This window comes from Canis lupus, chromosome 9, assembly GCF_011100685.1.
Source record: "Canis lupus familiaris isolate Mischka breed German Shepherd chromosome 9, alternate assembly UU_Cfam_GSD_1.0, whole genome shotgun sequence".
Lineage (NCBI taxonomy): Eukaryota > Metazoa > Chordata > Mammalia > Carnivora > Canidae > Canis > Canis lupus.
The window spans coordinates 53,565,855-53,585,366 of NC_049230.1; the positions used below are offsets into that span (position 1 = coordinate 53,565,855).

Here is a 19,512-nt window from a genome sequence, read left to right on the forward strand (position 1 = left end):
CCGGGGCGTGTCGCCCTGGCCCGCGGGCGGGCGGCTCCTTGGGGCCCCGCTGTGGCTGGACCGCGCGACTGGCAGGCTGACTTTGTGCGGCCAGGGACTTGCCACCGCTCCGTGGGGGGGGGGGGGTGGGGGGGTGGGAATAAAGGTCCCTTAGGTGCGGTGAGTTTCGTGTCCACTTTGATCTCGTGGTGGCCTTTCTGCCGACCTCCAGACCCCTCCCTTCCCCCAAGGTAGCTCCCGGGAGCTGGAGCCCAGGTGGAGGTGGCACCAGAAGGTCGGGATTTCACCCTCGGTCCAGGGCTGGTTCTTGGCTGTCTTCAGAGGCTGGCGCCCGACCAAACGCCCTGGGGCTCCCGGTTATTAGAGAATAGAAGACCTGCCAGCTCCTAAGCCATTGGACCGCAGGGGTTCACAACTGAGGTTCACAGCGGTGAAGCTTCTTGTTTGCAAATAAAGGAAGGAGGCATTGCTGCCCCAGTCCGGCCTTCAGAAGGTTCTGTGCGTCAGAAGTTTGCCAGCCTGGTTCAGAGGCCTCAAAGCACCAATCACGGCCGCCCACAACTGAGTAAAATAGCAGGTGCTCACCTGTTCAAGGCAACTCCATGGTTAGGACTGATTGAGGGCACTCTCAGCCCTGAACCACCCCCCACCCCCGCCCCCGGGAGGTGGGAGTCCCCAGACTAATATTGCTGGTTTGCCATTCAGCCATCTCCTAAAAGTGGGGATGAGGTGTGGGGGGGGGGGTAGGTGGTGGTAAGGAGGCAGTCCTGTCCCAGGCCCCTTCCTGCAACGAAGAAGCAGCCAGAGAAGGGGACCCTTGGCAGAGAGGGGTGAAGGCTGCTCTCTTAGTCACTGCATCCTTCTGCCAGTCGGTTCCCCCATCCCGTCCCTGAGCACTCCTGCCTGGCCACCAAGCACATCCGCCAGGCAAGTAGCTGTGAGTCCATCAGGAAGGAAAAGGCGTCAGACCAATTCACAAGGAAAGCCACAGCTTTCAGTTCCCATGAACCACAGAGCTACTAGCTTCTGGTACCCAAACCCCAGAAGAGGCTGCAATGGCAAGGAGGCCCTTATGAGCTGCATGGGGCCGGTGGCCTGAGGGGCCTTCCTGCCAGGAGACGAGCGGGCAGCTGGCCCCCTTAGCCTTCTCACTGAGCCATCTCTGGGCCTCACAGAGCCCCTGGCCTTCCATGGGAGCAGAAAGCAAGTGTGGAACAGCCAAAACCACACACCTGCAGGGGGTCGTGCAGGTTGGGCAGCTTCCTTCTCCAGCAGAAGCCGGGAAGGTGGGGGAGCATTCCCACTGTCCTCTGTCTCCATCCTATGACTTTGTGCTGGGTCTTTGTATCTTCCTTGAAGATGTCACTGCCCTTTGAGAAAGTTGGGGAGAGTGTGGGTGCACAGGGACTGCTTCCTTGGAGTTTTTTTTACAGAGGAAGTGCAGAAGGAAACTGAGGCAGTAAGGCCTGATGTTCCCCCAAGCTCCTCCAAAGCCAGTGGTGGCTGCAGAGAGAAGCCCCATTACCCAGACCTTAGAAAGAGGGTGGGGTGAGGGATGAGCCCCTGCCAGTCTAGGATAGATGGTGGGGGGCAGCGGGGGTGAAAGAGGAAGTAAGGTTGTCTAGTTGGATCTGGGGCGCGACTGCACCCCTTGTGGTTATCACCAAGCACTGTTTTATTCACCTGACCTTCACCTGATCCTCACAACTACCCTATATGAAGTAACTGTGACTGTTATCCCCATTTTACAGACAGGATCCTGCAGGACAGAGAGGAATGTATCTTCCCCAAGGCCACACAGCCTGTTAGTGGCAGAGCAGCACTACACCCCAGTGTCAGAAGCTCTGGCCAAACCCTCTGTTTTACCTCAAGCTTGAGTTGAATTGGTAGAGGTACCAGGGTCTCAGTCTCAGGGTCACAGGCTGTGGGGGTCTCTGCTGCCGAAATGGCTCCTGTCCAGGGGACTGTCCCTTCCTGACGCACAGGTGCTGGTGATATTAAGGACAGTGATGTCACAGCTCTCCTGAAAGGAAAACGAGCCCAACTGCCAGGAGGTGTCCTGCCCACTGGGCACCAGGGTGGATGAGAGGCGAGATCAAGGCCAGGGTGGACTGGCCGGCTCTCTCATGAGCCACTTTCCACCTGCACCCCATCGTCCAGCCCTGGCCCAGCCCTTACCCTGCAGAGCAGGTCCCAGGTCCAGCAATGGGGCGTGGCCAGGGGGATCCCCTACTTGGGGCCGAGCCACTGTTTCCTTTGCCTTTCACCCACACCCAGGTCAGGGCTCCTCAAGGAGTCTATGCACCTTCTAGTAAGTAATCTTGTGTGGTGCCTCTAAAAATACAGCAGCACTGAGGCCCGACCAGGGGAGAAACTGAGGTGCTGGAGTCTGGGAGTTCATATCTTCTATTTGTATCCGGAGTCTGCCCCTTCCTTTCTATCTGCACTTTCTCCACATTGGCCATCATCTGCTCTTACTCAGACCATTGCTATAGCCTTCTTTATCATTTCTCTGCTTCTTTGGTTTCCCATTCCTCCCTCCCTCAAATCCTTTCTCCACCCAAGAGCAGAGAGTTCTTCAAAACTCAGAACAAGTCACTCCCTTCTTAAACCTTTTTGTGGTTCATTCTCCCCTATAGTTCCTGGTTGTTCTAGCAACATTAGTTGAAAACTTTCCTTTCTGCATTGAATTATATTGGCACATTTGTTGAAAATTAGTTGACCATGTAAGTGTGGATATGTTTCTGGACTCCCTCTTCTGTTCCATTGATCTGTTTATTTATCCTTATATGCTAATACTACACCATCTTGATTTCTACAGCTTTATAGTAAGACTTCAAGTCGGATAGTGTGTATCTTCCAATTTTGTTATGTTTCAAAATTATTGTGGCTACTTTGCATTTCCGTATAAATAATAGAAACAGATTGCCAGTTTATAGAAAAAGCCTGCTGGAAAAAAAAAAAAGAAAAAGCCTGCTGGGATTTTGATTGGGGATTGCAATAATTATATATCAGCTTGAGGGTGGGGAATGGACATTTTTAATGATACTGAGTTTTTCAATCCATGATCATGGTACATCTCTCTAGTTATTTGTATCTTCTTAAGTTTCCAGCATTTAAAAAGACTTCAAACTGTTTATTGAAAAGTATTACTTGCTATTTACATGAGCAATGAGAAACTCAAATAGGCCAATCTATAGGAGGTTACATCTTGAGATGATCTTTGTTTGCTTTAAATGGAAAGTGTATCTTTAAGATAGTGAAATATATATCCTAGAGTGTCACAAAATGACTTCTTTATTCAATGTGTGATTGCAGGTAAGAGTCTTTTAAGGAGATAGACTAGCAGGACCTGAGTTAGAGGAGCTGGAGTTTTGTAAGTTCCTTGCAGGTGATGAAGTCTTCCAAGTAAACTAGGCTGGGCTGGACATCCTTCAGTTGGGAAAGTATGCAGTGATTTTGGGAAAGGCCTGGGGTCTGTGGCTTCTCATGCTGGAAGAAATAGGGCTTCTTGGAGTCACAAATATGGCTACTTCAGAGCTCAGCTTTGAAGTGGATATTTTACTGGATAGGTTGGATGACTTGCCAGGTAGAGGCCTATTCTCAGGCAAACGGCCAAGTCTTCTACTCAGAGAAGAGGAAAACCTGGCAGGTTGATGCATCTTTGATGGGTGCTATAAAAGTCCTTAATTTCAGTGAGAGTGCCAAAGGATCCATCTTGGTTCAGATATCTGAGCAATATTTTGTTGTTTTCAGTGTAAAGTTCTTGCTTATCTTTCATTAGACTTATTTCTAAGTATTTTAAGTATTTTGATACTATTGTACATCATGTTTCAAATTTCATTTTCTGTCATTTGTTGCCAGTATATAGAAATATGACTGATTTTTGTACATTTGCCTTATATTCTGCAACCTTGCTAATGTCACTGATTAATTTCAGTAGATACTTGTAAATACCTGAGGATTTTCCATGTAGACAATAACATTGTCTGTGAATAGAGGCAATCTTACATTTGCCTATATTATCGTTATACCTCTTCTTCTTGCCTTATTGCAATGGTGAGGATCCCCAGTATAATGTTGAATAAAAATGGTTAGGGTGGCTATCCTTGCATTGTTCATGATCTTAGAGGAAGGCATCCATTCAGGCTTTCACTGATAACTATGTTAGTGCAGGTTTTCTGTAGATGCATTTCATCAGGTAAAGAAACCCATGTTTATTAAGTTTGTTGGGAGTTTTTATCATGAATAGAGGCTGAATTTTGTCAAGTGCTTTTTCTGCATCTACTGAGATGATCATATGATTTTCTATTTATTCTATAAATATGGTAAATTACATTGATTGAATTTCACGTGTTGAACCAACCTTGCATTCCTGGAATCGTTATATCTCAATAAAGTTGATTTTTAAGTTTTTAAGGAAAAAAAAGGGAGGTAGAGGAGCTTAGGGTTAAAAGAGATGTAAAGGATGCACTTAATAACAACATGTGGACCTTATTCAGATCCTGATTTTTTTAAGTGTAAGAGAAATCCTCATTGTGAGCACTTGGAAATTGAACACAGATAGGATCTTTAATGATGGCAAGGAATTACTGCTGATTTTTTTTTTTTTACTATATATGATAATGGTATTGTCGGTAAGGGGATTTTATTGAGATCTTTTTAAGTTTTAGAGATATATTCTAAAATATTAATGAATTAAAGGTTTTTTTTTTATATGACTTTGATGGTTCCTCATCACTCTTAGCATCAAATCTTGAGCCCTGTACTTCCTCCTTGGTCCTCACCCACCACATCCTGATTGCACTGGCCTGTCTGTGGTTTCTTCAGCATGTCAAGCTCTTTGCATTATGGTCTCTGAATTTACTGTTCCTTGGCAATGTCTCTCTGACCCCTCCTGTCCTTCCACCAGGTGTGCCTTGTCAGTTGCTATCTCTCATGCTTGCACATAATAGATGCCTGAAGTTTCAGTGATAAAATGAAGGAAAACAAGGGCTCTAGCCCCTTCTTCCTCTCCCTGCTGCTGTTGTCTTAGACCATCATCACCTCTCACCTGTACTGTGCTGCACCTTTCTGGCTATGCTCACCGCCCCCTCTAATCCACTCTGTACACTGCAGCCAGGGTGGCTTTTCTAAGTGTCAGCTCTGACTCTTGTGGCCACTTGTCTGAATATAGATACAGCCTGTGCATCTAACCAAGGAGTAGGCCCCCCTTGTCTTTTATCTCTCCTCTGCCACTCAGGGCCTCTGCACCTGCCAGTCACAAAGAGACCGGGGAGTGTGGAGGCTCCAAGTACCTCACCCCACAACCATCTCATGGTTGGTGCCAGATACCACCTTGCTGCTGCCCAGGCCTGGGTGTTGGCTCCAGGAACAAGAGTGTCCTCTAGGCTGGACCTCAGGTTGCCAGTCCCTGCCCAGAGGGAACACAGAGTCCAGTTGTTGGGTTCTTGGAAAAACTGCATCAGAGAGTTTAATGAGTGACCTGCAGGGCTGTTTACCACCATTGATGGTTCAGGACAGCCTCAGCCTGGAGGTCAGGTGATTCTAGGGGGCTGGGTGGCTGGATGAGGCCTTGGCCAATGACTGCCTGCCAGCAGCTGGAAAAGCAGAAGTGGAAAACACTCCTTTGGAGCTGGGTCCAGTTGCAGCTCCCCAGGGAGCCTCCTCCTCCACTCTAGGACCATCCCTGTGGATGTGGGCAGGGGTGGGTGGTGTCGGGGGTGGGGCAGGGTGCACAAGACACAGATCACAGCCCAGATCCAGGCCAGATCTGGAATCACAGCCCAGATCCAGGCCAAGTCTGCCACCGGCTCGCTGCAAGACATTGAGCAATCACTCCTTTCCACCAGCGTCAAATTGAAATTTAGAAGGTGGGGGAGGAAGGAGGCAGAACTGAATGGATAGACACTCCCTTGGCGGCTTTTCAGGTCTTGAATTGCCATGGTCCCTCCTCTTCATCCTGCTCCTGGCCTTCCTTCTCCTCCCCATCCTCCTTTCTTGGGGAGTGGAGGTAGGGAAGCCTGCAGGCCAATGCCCCTGGGCTGTTGAGTCAGAAGGCCTGGATTGAATTCTTTTCTCCTCCAGGCTGTGTGAGCCTAGATTGGTGGCTCACCTTCTCTGAGCCCCCATTCCTTCATCTTTGAAATGGGCATACTCTTTCTTACTTCTGGATCTCCTGGGAGAATTAAAGCTCAGGTCCATAAGGCACTGGACATTCAATAGATGGTTTACAAATATGAAGGGCCAGGGGAAGACTGGGAAGCAGCAGGCAGGAGACAGCAGGGGTGACAAGACAAGTTGGTACCTCCCCTTCACAGGTCTCACCTCTGCAGTGCCTCACCCTGGGACTGACCTTTTCATGGGCTCCATAAAAAAATTAACAGCCCAGCAAATGGCAGGGCTCAAGTTGTGACCTATGGCCCTTAGGATTGCACAAAGAAGGTCCTCACAGGTGGGCGCTGAACAAAAGGGTACCCAGGTTTGGAGGACCCCCCCCCCCCTTGAATTTCTCCTCCACTCAGCCTGAAATCCTACCATTAGTGACTTCGGTGGCTTAAAGCAGGGGTGGCAAACTACAGTCCCCACCAGTTTCTGTAAAGCCTGCAAGCTAAGAATGCTTTTTGCATTTGTAAATGGTTGGAAATAAATGAAAGGCAGATTATTTCATGACATGTGAAAATGATATGAACTTCAAACCTAAGTGTCCAGTAATAGTTTTATTGGAACACAGCCATCCTCATTCATTCGTGTGCTGGCCCTGGCTCTCTGGCCCTGCACCGGTGAGGGGGGTGGTTACAGCACAGGCTGTGTTTTGCAAAGCCCAAAGCATTCCCTATCTGGCCTTTTATGGGAGAAGTTTGCAGACCCCTGGTTTAAACAAAACTAAAACCAAAACTAAACTAAACTAAACTAAACTAAACTAAACTAAACTAAACTAAACAGCAAACCAGCTCTGAAAGTGGAAGTGCCCTGGGAAGATTCAGGTGGGGCTGATGGTTGGAAGTCAGGCGTCCCAGTCTAACTATTAACCAGTCACCTATCCAGCAAATGGCTGGGTCAGTCATGTCCCCTCTCTGAGACCTCATTTTCTCCATCTGTCAAATGGACACAGTGATTTCCTGTTTAATCCATCATTGGTGGAAGTCTCTGTTTACGTATACTGATTGTCATCCACCTCTTAATAAGAAATATGCCAGACAGCTTTCCTTCTTGCCCAGATGAGGAGAGCATGAGGATGCAAAGGGGGAGGTGACAGTGTCACACTGAGCAAGGGGAGCAGGGAGGAAGGGTCTCTCCTCTTCAAACTAGGTGCGAAAGAGCCCCTTTCTGTCAGAGGCCGTGGCCAAGGGCAGCTGGCAACAGGGTCGCCAAGGCAAGGGCTGTAGCTAGTCCAGGGTGGGGTCAGGAGGGCGGGAGGTCAATAAGCACCCTGCAGTTCTGTGGAGTCCCTGGAGACTCAGACCCTATCCCAGCACACTGGAGACACGCCAATACATACATAGATGTTCTAATCCTGTCCCCAGTTCATTCCATCAAAGCCAAAGTCCCTGCAATGGCACAGAGAGGCCCCAAGAATCTGACCCAATAACTTTACCCTTTTTTTTTTTAAAGATTTTATTTACTTATTCATGAGAGATACAGAGAGAGAGAGAGAGAGAGAGAGAGAGAGAGAGAGAGAGGCAGAGATACAGGTAGAGGGAGAAGCAGGCTCCATGCAGGGAGCCCGATGTGGGACTCGATCCCAGGACTCCAGGATCATGCCTGGGCCAAGGCAGGCACTGAACCACTGAGCCACCCGGGGATCCCCTACCTTTACCTTTCTGATCACAACTCACTCTTCCTTCCCCCAGCTCACCACAACCCCAGCCTCCCCCACCTTCTTGCCCAGTGTCCAGGACTGCTGGACCAGAAGGGTGGCGGCCTTCCCACCAACCAAAGCCCCTCCTTACCAAAGCAAAATAACCGAAGGAAGAAGTCGAATTGGTTGAAAGAAAACATTTTTATATTATACATACAACACGGGGCTCAGGATGGCAGTGCCAGCTGTGGGCGGGGGACACAGGGTCCGTCCCTCCCCTGGGGCTCCGGGTGCTGGGTCCCAGCCAGGTCTCCCTGGGGCGTGGGGCAAGCCTGGAGGAGCGGGTCAGACAAGCGGGCTTCCCCCTGGTGCTGTCGCTGCTTCACCGCCTAAGGGCGGCCGTACCCTCTGCTGCTGAGCTCCGCCTCCACTCGGGTCCTCGCTGTCCTGGGGGTCAAGGCTGCACGCAGGGTCCTGTTTGCTGAAGGGCTCGATGACGCACGGGGGTGGGAGATGACGAGGCTCGCCACAGCCCGCGGCCAGGGCCCCCAGCCCCGAGGTCACTGGCCCAAAAGCTGCTGCCAGGGACCACGCCCTCAGTAGGGATAAGGGGACACGGCGATGAGCAGGACGAAGACGCTCTGGTGGCGCGGCGCGGCGGCGCGCACGGTGAGCCGGTAGAGGCCGGCGCGGGTGAGCGCGCGGCGGGTGTAGACGGCGCCGTGGCCGGCGCGCAGCGGGCGCAGCGCGAAGGGGCTGCGCGGGTCGGGCTCGAGCACGCTGAGCTCCGTGCGGTTGGCGGGGACGCCGGCCTCCGAGAAGGCGGCGAGGCGGGCCACGTCGTGGTGGGCGCGCACGCCCAGGGGCAGCGGCAGCAGCTTGTACTGCAGCGTCGAGGGGCCGCCCGCGCTGCAGTCCTGCGAGCAGCGTCGGAAACACGTCCTGCGGGCGGGACAGACCGAGCGACTCGGGTGGCCGACAGAGCGCCGTCCCGAGCCCCGCAGTTCTCCTGCGCGCCGCGCTGCTCGTCCCCGCGCCTCCTCCGCAAGCACCACTGTTGGCCCACTCTAGAGATCAGCAAACTGAGGCCCAAGGAAGCCAGAGACGTGCCCCCTCCCATGGGATCGGGTCCCCCAATCCCATCGGGCTTCCTCAGCCCACGCCCCAGGGCAGCCTGGTGGGCACACATTTTGGGGTCCTCCAGGTCCGCCGGGAACCCCAGGGCTGAGTCGCCTGCTCTGGATTTGGAACGGGAGAGGAGGTCAAAAGACGCGTGTTTAGCCTTGCCAAGGACATGCACGCCCTCCCCACTCCCTGCGGCCTGGGCTTCCTGGCTGGTGGAGTCCAGGGCAAGTCACTTTCCCTAACTGCCATGGCTCCAGCTTGTCTGGACCTCGATCTTGTCGCCGAGGTCCCCATATCTGTGCATCTTTAGGAGTCCCTTTAGTAGCCACAGTGAGTGGCTCGGAGGAAATGTGTCTTGTGTTTGTGTGCCAGTGCGTGTCGGAGTCCTAGGGTTTTGTGGGGGCATTTGTGTGTGTGTGTGTGTGTGTGTGTGTCCCCGTGTGTAGGGTTTTATGTACATAGTCATGTGTCTCACATGTACATCTCCAATTCTCTCCGTTCTCTGAGTGCCCCCTGCTCCACCCAGAGCCTCCAGCTGCAGCATCACTGCAGTAAATGCCAGTGTCCAGGTGAGTGTGCACCCCGCGTGGCTGCAGGAAGGTGCTCTTTATGAGGGCACACTGCCCTGTGGGCATAGATGTCCCACTCAGGAATTCTGGCAGGGTCGATCCCACTGGCCCTAAGAGGGCCCCTGCCTGACACATGGCCTTTCTGGAGGAAGAGTCTGGCGGTCCAGGAGCCAGAATGGAAGCACCCAGCTCCTGGCAGACAATGTGCCCCAATTCACTCCCAGCCTACTCAACCCTTACCCTGGGCTGGAGCCTTGACGGTAGGTGGCCGGACATGGCGTGTCCACACACTGGTAGCTGCCGCGGGTGTTAAAGCACATCTGGCTGGGCCCACACTCAATGCCATCCTCCTCACACTCGTTGATGTCTGGGTGGGGGAGGTGGGCAAAGAGATGGGAGTGAAAAAGTGAAGAGAAGTGGAAGGGCCCAGGGCAGGAACCACAGAAGGCATGGGAGTGGGGGCTAAGCAGGAGAGAAATGCCTTCAGAGGACCAGCGAGGGAGGCAGCTCCTCTCCCCTTGAACCCAACCACCTTGATCTATGACTGCCCAGCTGGCAGGCTCCAGGCACCTCCCCATCTCCCCAGGTGGGCAACCCTGGGAATCTCCTGAGCCTGGAGCTGGTTGTAGGGTCTGGAGGAGGTGAGGGGCTGCCCTTGGGCAGACAGGTGCCCACTGCCCGTGACCCCTGTCTGCCCCGGTGGAAGCCATTGAGGACATTCACGGTTCCTCAGGCAGAGAGTGATGGTCGGAGACAGGCAAGGCAGGCCGATTCCCACTTTATGGGGCTGGGGTGAAGGGCATGGCTGGCCCCAGCCCTGGAGCACAGTAAGGAGAGTGGCTTGGAGTGTTAGGCTTGGGAGTTAGGGGACTCCCCTGCTTGGGTGTTAGGGGACTCCGCTGCTCCTACTAGCAGCTGCTGCCTTGCTGGAATGCTGTCTCCATGCCCGCCCTCCACATATCCAGCCGTTTAGGGGAGGACTGTTAGCCCCACTTCACCAGGAGGCTGAGGCTCAGAGAAGCGATGTGAGCTGCCCAGGGATGCACAGCAGAGCTGTGATGGTCCTCCAGGACCGCTCTCAGAGCCTGTCCATGCAACCTCTTAGTTACTGTGTGGAGTGTGGCTTCCAGCCTGGCTGTGGGCACCTAGGGTGCTCTGAGCTCCTCTCCCTGCCTCACCCTCACGTGAGATGGTTGAGAAGTGGCTGGAGAGAGCCACCTCTTCCCACGAAGCCCCATCCTGACTCTTCCAGAACTGGGAGGGCCACTGCTCACCCTGGCAGTTTTTTCCGCTGGGGAGAAGGCGGTAGCCAGTGGGGCAGAGGCACTGGTAGCTGCCCTCCGTGTTTCGACAGGTGTGCTGGCACAGGTTCCTCACCCGGCACTCGTCCAGGTCTGGACCAGGCCCAGGGGTGGGGGATGGAGGCAGAGACACACACTGAGTCACAGACATTCACCAAGGCATGGGGGGTGGGGAGACACTGCTCCTGGCACAGATGCTGAAGCTTGTCTGCCCTCCAGTACTCCCCTTTGCCTCCATGGGAAGCCCGGGGGCTGTCCCTGCTCCCCCGCCCCCATACCCACCAGTCCCTGTTCACAGTGTCATGTCAGCCTGCACGCCTCCTTCACCCCTGCAAATCTCCTGCCCTGACTGCCTCACTCCTGCGCACCAAAAGGAGCATTTCTCAAAAGTGGGTAAAGTGTCCTGAAGTCAAATGGTTGGGAAAATACTCCATCCCCCTCTCGGATGCCCGCTGCCCATTCTACAGCCAGGGCTTCAAGGCGGCATATGCAGCCAGGATGTAACTATCTGCATGCACTGCCCACCCTGCTTGCTGTTGAGCCCTGGGTTTCTGTACATGGGGCGTGGTGCCCACACACCCAGCCTAGGACCACGCAGGGCGCGTCCCCAGGGGATGGCTGCTGGCGTGTGGCCTTACCTGTGCAGACACCATTCTGCCGGATAAAGCCAGCGGGGCACCAGGCCCGACCCAGGCTGCTCAGGGCTCCCGCGCGTGGCCGGAGGGAGACCCAGGCATGGTAAGAGCCCCCGGGGACAGGGGCACGGGGCCGCAGCCAAGGCACTAAGGGGCCCCGGTGGCTGACAGTGGTCACGTTTTGTTCACTCTGCTCTGGTGGGGTGCAGGTCTTGCCATCACGGAGGAGGGTCTGGCCCAGCGGGCACAGGCAACGGTAGCTGCCCTGGAGGTTTTGGCACTGGAAGGTGCAGGTTCTGGGCAGCTCCAGGCACTCGTTGATATCTGGAAAGGAACAGGGCCAGGTGGGATGCTGAGGGTGGCTCGGGGCTCGCCGCGGCCACTCTGCCTGACGCCAGCCACCTCTCCTGGTCTCTCGCCTTCCCCAGAACCCAGCGTCCTCCCCCACTGCCTACAGACAGACCTGCCCACCAGCTTTCCCTCTCCTGGACCACCGCTAGCCTCTGCTGCTCAAAGAGGCCCCAACCTCCCCCAGCTCCGGGCCTCATCCCAGACTCCACTGTACAGCAGCAGAGAGGAGGCCTGTTCACTCTGCTCAGCCTCTTTGGGACCCCCACCCGCTTCTCCCTACACTCCCCCTCCTCCTGGGCTCCCGGGGATGGTGACCTTGCTGGGTAGGGGGTGAGGTCCGGTGCCAGACGATAGCAAAGCATGGATCCGGGGACATGGGGGGCGTGGGGCGATGTAATCAGTGTTAGCTGCTGCTGCTCACAGAACCCAACACCACCCCACCCTGGTCATAAACGCTCTCTGCTCATGAGCCAGGCGGTACTGACCCGGGCTCCAAAAAGGGGGCGAGTGTCCCCATACCTAGGCAGGGCAGGCCAGGGCCCTGGATCCGGTACCCCCTGGGGCAGCTGCAGCGGTGGCCGCCTGGGGTGTTCTCACAGAGCTGGTTGTAGTGACAGTCATCCGACTGCTCCAGACACTCGTCCACATCTGGGGAGGCAGAGGTGTGGACAGAGGGGGGCTGAGCCTCCCACCCCTGCCCCCAGGGAATACAGTGCGCCTCTCCATGTCTGGCCTCCTCCTCATCCCCTCTTCCAACTTCAGTGCCACCAGGTGGAATGCCAGGGTTTGAACCACCTCTCCTAGTTATGCCAGCTTTGGAGAGTAAGAAGGTTGTAGGTCCGAAAAGAAAGCAGAGGCTTAAAAGGTGGGCTTTGGAGGCAGAGTCCCAGGTTTGGGCCAAGCGCTGCCATATCTCTAGGTCCTTGAGCAAGTAGCTCTCACTCTCCCAGCCTTGGTTTTCCTATCTGTGAAGAGGTGTCAGGGTGGGACCTCTCCCTGGGGTCAGGGGGAAAAAACTAGATCACATGCAAGAAGGTGGTAGGAGCTGGTTCAGGGAAAGAGCTCTAAGAGCTGGAGAGAAGGAAGGAAGTGAGGGCGGAAAGGAGGCAGAGGAGCCATGTGGGTGGACTGGACACTTCAAGAGCCCTGGGGTCACTTCCTCTTCTGAGTTCCCCTGCACTTTGCCCTTGTGCTAGGTGGTCCTACCATTCAGAGGAGCCTGAGGACCCATGATCGTGAAGTTCTAGAACACTGGAGCAAGAAAGGCCATACAGGTTGCCAATCCAGGGCGGCTCCTGAGTTTCATCTCAAAGGCTAATTGCAGCTGATTCACAGTGGCTACTGGAGAAGCTGCGTTGAGTAGGATTCAGAGGCTGTCTTTAGGCCGGCCGGGCCTCAATCTATGAGGGAACCTGGGAAGCGGCAGCATATGTGTGCCCTCCCTGACCTGGTGCCCCTTCATCAGACAAGAAACCGGACAGGAAAAGACACTTGTCCAAGGATAATCAAAGTGCCAGCAGCCAGGCCAGGCCAGGCCCCAGACCTTTGGAGTGTGGCTCAAGCTTTTGCCCTGGTCTCATGGCTCCTTCTGCCAAGAGAGTTCTGCTTTTCCCTGGAGGCCCAGAGTCCCAGTGGCACAGAGAACCTCCTCTACTGAACCCTGGAAACCCTGGAGTATGGACAGCCCCACATCATGCCCCTGTCACCTTCACAGCCGGCCCCATGAGGGGCTACCCGGAAGCCAGGCCTGCAGTCGGGGAGGCAGTGGTAGGACCCAAAGAGGTTCACGCAGCGCTGTCCCTCCTGGCAGAGGTGGGTGTCCCAGGCACACTCATCCACATCTGGGGGCGATGTGGGGGCACGGGCTGATGAACACATGTCCCCCAGGCCCTCCTTGCCACCCTGACCCTGGCCAATCAATGACGCAGGCCCCTCCCCCAGACCCAGGAGCCCCTGGCAAGAAAGCCCCACCTCTCCTGCTGGCTTTTTCCCTCATCTTGCCCCTTCCCCAGAAACAGAGAGCCTACCCTGAGGGACCCACAGGCCTTGGTCTGGGGCATCTGATATGAGGTTGCAGATGATGCCCCCTGGGCACCTGGTTCAAAGCACAGCAGAGACTTAGCAGTGCCAGGCCTCACTGGTGGGAGCGAAGGGATGCAGATGGGGAGGGTCAACATCTGGACAATGTCCTACGGTCACATTTGTTGTCCAGAAACTTTGCAAATGGGACAAGTAGAGCAAGTGGGGCAGACGGGTGTCCACTCACTTCCAACCCCAGTTGTCTGGGCATGACCAGGGAGTGGCAGGAAAGCCCAAGGCTATGTCTAGGCTCAGCAGGTATGCACACCAGGAGCACATGGTGGCTGCCTGCTGGGGGTCCCTATCACCCCCAGTATTTGAGCTTCTCCCATCTGCAGCCCTCATAGTAGGCAATTCCGAAGGGAAACAGGGTGTCGTAACCCTCAGGCTGGCACCCAGTGCTACCAGGAACAGGCCATGTCCTGAGATGTGTGCCCCTGGCCAGGGTCGTGGCTCTAGAATGCCCTGCACACACTGAGGCCAGCTCCAAGGAGAGCTTCTGCCCCTGGGCCCGCTCACCTCTGCAGTTCCTGTCATCCCTGGCCAGGGCAAAGCCTGCCCAACAGGAGCAGGAGAAGCGACCAGGTGCATTGTGGCAGGAGTGAGAACAGGGGCTGGGGCCATCTGAACATTCGTCCCTCTGGGCAGGGGGGTGGGGGTGGGCAGAGCTCCTGTGGTCTGTGCTCACAGGCCCTCCTACTGGCTGGCCAGGACACATCCTCCCTCTCGGACCATCCATGCCAGGGGAAGGGGAAGGCACTCACCCACACAAAACTCTCCCTGGGTGTCCAGATCAAAGCCCTCCGGGCAGCCAACTTCATTCTCTTCTGCGAGGCAAAGGCGATAGGTCGATAGGTCATTAAGGACACAAGGGCACTGCAGCCAGGGTGCCCCGGAACAGACAGCAGCCCTGGCTGTAGCTCCCTCCTGCCAGTCTGGCCAGGCCGATGCCCCCTCAGCCCTGAGCCAGGCCCACGCCCAGCCAGTCTGCAAGCCCATTCCCAGCCCAGGCCAGTTGGAGGCAGTGACTGTGGGTCATGTCACGGGCATGCCCATGGTGGGCTGGCCAGGCTGTCAGCTGGCAGACACAGGAGAAACCAGGAAAGGAAAGTACAAAACAGGATGTCCATGCATGCAAAAGCACACTCCTGAGGATCCAGAGGGGTAGATGTGGCCCTGGCTGTGTAAGGGGAAGGGTAAATAAGGCAGAATGGGTAAATAATAGCACCTGGTGGGGGTAGGAAGCACAGGAATTCTAGAGACAGAAAGGAGACCAGGCTCCCTAAATTACTGCAAGGATAGCATGCTTGCTAAAGTAATCACTGGGTGCCAGGTGAGGGTTCCAGAGAAAATTTGGCTACTCCCAATACCCTGCAAGGTGGGTGATATTATGCCCATTTTATAGATGGGCAGGACCAGGGAGGACCAGGGCATTGCCCCTAAGGTCCCAGAGCCAGGAAGTGGTATGGCTGGATTTGAACCAGGGTCTGTCTGACCCCAAAGCTGTGCTCTTACCACTGTGCCAGGTTCAATGTTAAAAACAAATTGGGAGCTTCAATAAGGGTAACAGGCATATCTTTAGCATCCACTGGTTGAATATGTCCAGCATGGCCATGTGGGTGTCCAGGGTTCTAACAGAGGCTCCTGACTGCCTGGTGGGGCCTCTGCTGCAGGCGCCCTTGAGCAGAGGGCAGCGTATGGCTGGAGTCTTAGACATCAGCCTGAGGGGGTGGGCTTGGACCTGCACCCTGGGGCAGGGGAAGAGGCTCTGGAGGGTTCGAACAGGAGTGACCTGAAGACCTGTGTCCCTGTTGGGGTTGCGGATGGTTGGACAGGAGCAGGGACACTCTGGAAGTGAGTGGACAAGGAGGGGAGGTGTCACCTTGGCTTTCAGCAGGTGCATTTGGAGCCCCTGGTGGGTGTTTAGCTGGGGCAGGGGGGAGTGGAGACAAAAGACAGGGGCCTCACCAGCTTGCAGGGCTGTGGTAAGCTGGAAGTGCAGGGCCTCAGCCTTGGGGTCGAAGGCCGAGCTGATAGCCGAGGCCCTCAAGTGCTGCACCAGCTGGGGTTGGAGGCCCTGGGCCGCATCGTACCGGATGCTGTGGTTGCAGCGCAGGAATGTGGGAAGGCTGTCCTGCAGGAAGTGCTGTGTGGAGCCCACGAAGAGACGGCCTGGCCCCATCTGCACATAGTGCTCCTCGAAGTCCTGGAGGAGGAGGAGGAGGAGGAGGTGGAGGAGGGGAAGGGAGGAGGAAGAAGTGGGGGATAGGGGAGGAGGAGGGGGGAGGAGAGAGAGGAGAGGGAGGAGGAGGGTGATAGAGAATGTCTAGGATTTCAACTTCCAAAGGTAGGACCCTCAGCTCCCTGTTCAAGGGGCAAGGGATGCTGGAGGTGGAGGCCTGTGGGTCCTTGAGCAGGTGACCTCCTTTTGTCATTCTTGTGTATGAAATGGGCAAGACACCTGTCCCTGAGAGGCTGGGCCAGGGCATCCTCCCACTGGGCTAAGTCCAGCCCAGGCCACACCCAGCCCCTGCTGGGGTGTCAGCAGAGGATGCTTGGGGCAGCACATCCCACCCTCTCCCCTGCCCTCATCTGCACACCTCGGGGCTGGTCCCCACCTGCACTTGCAGATCTGCGTCAGCCAGGCTCTCGGGGACGACACCACTGACCACCACGTCAAGGAGCAGGAGGCCATTGGAATCCAGGCCCCGGGCCTCCTGGGTCATCATGAGCAGCTCTCCTGCAATCCATCCCCGCCCAGCCTGGAGTCAGCATGGGGGAGAGGCCCTGGGCTCAGGCCTTAGCCCCATGTGGCCCACTGGGAAGGAGATGCCCCCACCCCGCTCACCTGTGGCAAACTCCACATGCGACTCCTGTAGGAAGCTGCCACCCGTCAGAGAGTGGCCATTCAGGACATCCCCATTCTCTCCAGCCAGGGCCCAGTAGATGGGGGCGATGCTGACCACGAGTACCCGCATCAGGGGCCCTGCATGGGATGGGCGTGGAGGCTGGGTCAGGGCCAGATCCTGAGGGCTGCCACTCTCCCGCTCAAGATCCCTCTGTAGCTCCCTGTTGCCCCAGGAGGGCTTAGCCCCTTCCCTCCCTGCTCAGGCCCAGCCCTGTGATCACCTGAGTCAGTTATTGGATCAGAACCTGGGAAGGGGTGAAGGCAAATATCCAGTCTGTGGAGTGGTTGTGAAAACGAACAAAATACATTTATACAAAGAAGGGCACGTGACTTGTTGATATTCAACTCAGTTGAACAAATCTTGAGAGTGACTGGGTCACCAACTGAGCCTGGGACATATGTGCTGGACCAAGCTGAAAACCAGACAAGTCTCCTACCTTGCAGACACCTTCCAGAAGAGCCTGGGAGAGGAAAGCCACTGACTTTGAAAATAGAGCCAAAAAATCGCTCTGGACATGGATTCCCAGACCTTCATGTGATGCCCAGCCCTCCTCACACGGCAGAGGGTGCCTTGGTCTGGGAAAGGGGAGACCCCACTCGCTGGGGGTCAGGGGTGGTTGAGCTTCTCAGGGAAACTACCGGCTCCGAAGAGAGGTGGGGGAAGACCCAGGCTCATGGGCAGCAGAACCGTCTTCACGCTTCTATGCCTGTTTCCACCACATGGAGGCTGGCCCACCTGGCTCAGGGCCAGCTGCTTCTCCGTGGCTCCTGCTTGGGCAGCTGGAAACAGCAGCCATACCCGGGCAGCCTCCCACCTCACTCGATCCCTGCTGACAGCCAGCCTGGAACGACCCCCAGCCAGAGCCCCCTGACCCCACACTGTTCACACAGGTGTGTGGTTGAGGGCAGCTCTGGAGCAGCCGCTTCTGGCAAAGACCCAGTCAGCAGTGTTCTCTCCCTGTTCTGGACCTCCAGGGTGCCCTGGGAAGGGCGAGATAGCAAGGTCTGCAACATCACTCTAGAAAATTCCATCTGCTAGTGCACACTGATTTATGACTCTGTGACAGTGGATATTCCTTGCTTCTCTGGGCCTTCTAGCTAAGGTTATTCTCCTCGCTTCCCCCTTTCTGTCCCCTCCAGACCATCCATACCCCCTGACTCCTGCCTTTTCTATCAGCTCTTCAGAGTGTGGGAAGCGGGGATCACCCACTTGGCAGTCAGTGATCTCCAAAGCATTATCTGGCTGCATTCACATATCCTGGTTATTTCACACTGTCTCAGTCTATAATTTTTACTTTGTTCTGTTGGGAGGTGGTGGTGGTGAGGAGGAAGTGGCCCACACCTAAATCCACTTTGGCTAAGACTCAGACTTGGATCTTAGGGGCAGTCAGATTTCCTCCAGCCATCAGGCCCTGAGCCAGCCTCAGAACATGGGAGTTGCCTCCTCCTGGTGGAGGAGCCCTAGGCGCAGGACAGGCTCTGGCCCCCACTTACCCACATTCGCAGGGATGTGGCTAATGCTGCTCTGGATGGTGGTGACCCCAGAGCGTGCCTCCTGTTGCACGGTGGTGTTGAGGGTCGCCCTGCTAAATTCTTGGCCATTGATCACGCCGGACATGCTGCCCCGGCTCCCGTGGGGCTCCCCTGTGAGGAGGGAGGAGAACAGTAAGGTTATCCACCTCTGTGCCCTCAGAGCAAGCAGATACTGTCACCCCCTCCACGGAGGAGAAACTGAGGCTGGGAGACAGGAAATGACTTGCCTAAGACCACACAGCTCGTGGGTGATAGGCTCATTGTCCAGGGGATCCTGACTCTGAAAGCGAGGGGGAGGCTTCAGAGAGGTGCCCTGCACTGGGATGGTGCTAGCTTCTGATTCTGGCTCTGCCATCACCTACCTAGATCTCTGGGCAAGTCAGGCCCCTAAGACACACTTGAGCTGGCCTATGTTTAAAACGAGGCGGTGGGATCACAGATGTGTCAAAGACCTGTTGGGTTCTAAAATCTAAAATGCCAGGAGCCCATGATGGAGGGGCTGGCATGCTGGAGGAGACAGGGCACCAGGCCAGGACCTGAATACTGTCACCTGAACATCCTTTATTTCATCACTGGCCCTGGCTCCAGCTGCCCTGCAGCTGGATTTCCAACAGCAGCCAGGCGGCCTGCAGGGTGGTGCTCTCCAGCACTAATCAGACGGATGGGGTGGGCACAGAGGGCACTTCCTCTGGCTAATGGACCAGCTGTCTCTTCCGCACAGATGGCATTCAAGGAGCTGAGACATAGAAGCTAGCCTGCCTCTTTGCTTACCGGCTCTCTGGGGAAATTAACAACCAATTGCCCATGATCTGTTGAAAAAATAACATAAAACACTCAACTGCCAGGATCCTAAATGGCTAAATCAAGGGGCTGGTTAATTTTGGATTCCAGGAAGCAGTGCTATTTCCTGCAGCCCAGAGCTGGGGTCTGATGAGATTTGATGCCCATCTGGGACATCTCTCATCAATATCCGCAGCTCTGGGGTTTATGGGAGGGACAGCAGCAGGCCATGAACCTACCCCTGGCATCTTAATAAGGGGAAGAGGAAGGAGTCAGGTGCAGATATGAAGGCAGCAGTATGGCCTGGCATCTTTCAAAGGGGACAAGAAATTGGAGCCTGGGAATGACAAGCCACCATCAACTTTCTCAGACATACGGTGACTCAGCAGCCTCATGCCTCCCAAGAGGGGGCCCCCAGGCTGATGGGAAA

At 55.3% G+C, this 19,512-nt stretch overlaps 1 protein-coding gene and 1 long non-coding RNA gene across 7 annotated transcripts in view; one reads left to right on the top strand and one right to left on the bottom strand.

Moving 5' to 3' along the window:
- Positions 1–7,983: 7,983 nt before the first annotated feature.
- Positions 7,984–19,512, bottom strand: part of HMCN2 (hemicentin 2) — a 146,912-nt gene continuing 135,383 nt past the window's right edge. For 2 of the 6 annotated variants that reach the window (XM_038549033.1, XM_038549032.1), the window contains exons 87-97: positions 18,264–18,413; positions 16,710–16,847; positions 16,480–16,601; positions 15,830–16,067; positions 14,626–14,688; positions 13,489–13,623; positions 12,302–12,430; positions 11,435–11,755; positions 10,770–10,889; positions 9,736–9,862; positions 7,984–8,743 (exon numbers count right to left, since the gene is read on the bottom strand). In XM_038549033.1, coding sequence (XP_038404961.1) covers positions 8,398–8,743; positions 9,736–9,862; positions 10,770–10,889; positions 11,435–11,755; positions 12,302–12,430; positions 13,489–13,623; positions 14,626–14,688; positions 15,830–16,067; positions 16,480–16,601; positions 16,710–16,847; positions 18,264–18,413 — 1,889 coding nt within the window. In that variant the 3' untranslated portion in view covers positions 7,984–8,397. The remainder of the gene's footprint in view (positions 8,744–9,735; positions 9,863–10,769; positions 10,890–11,434; positions 11,756–12,301; positions 12,431–13,488; positions 13,624–14,625; positions 14,689–15,829; positions 16,068–16,479; positions 16,602–16,709; positions 16,848–18,263; positions 18,414–19,512) is intronic. The other 4 variants (XM_038549037.1, XM_038549036.1, XM_038549035.1 and 1 more) reach the window with 4 other exon arrangements.
- Positions 8,332–17,089, top strand: LOC119876665. The gene is made up of 3 exons (XR_005364896.1): positions 8,332–8,470; positions 12,979–13,594; positions 16,492–17,089. It is a non-coding gene; the product is annotated as an uncharacterized LOC119876665 (long non-coding RNA).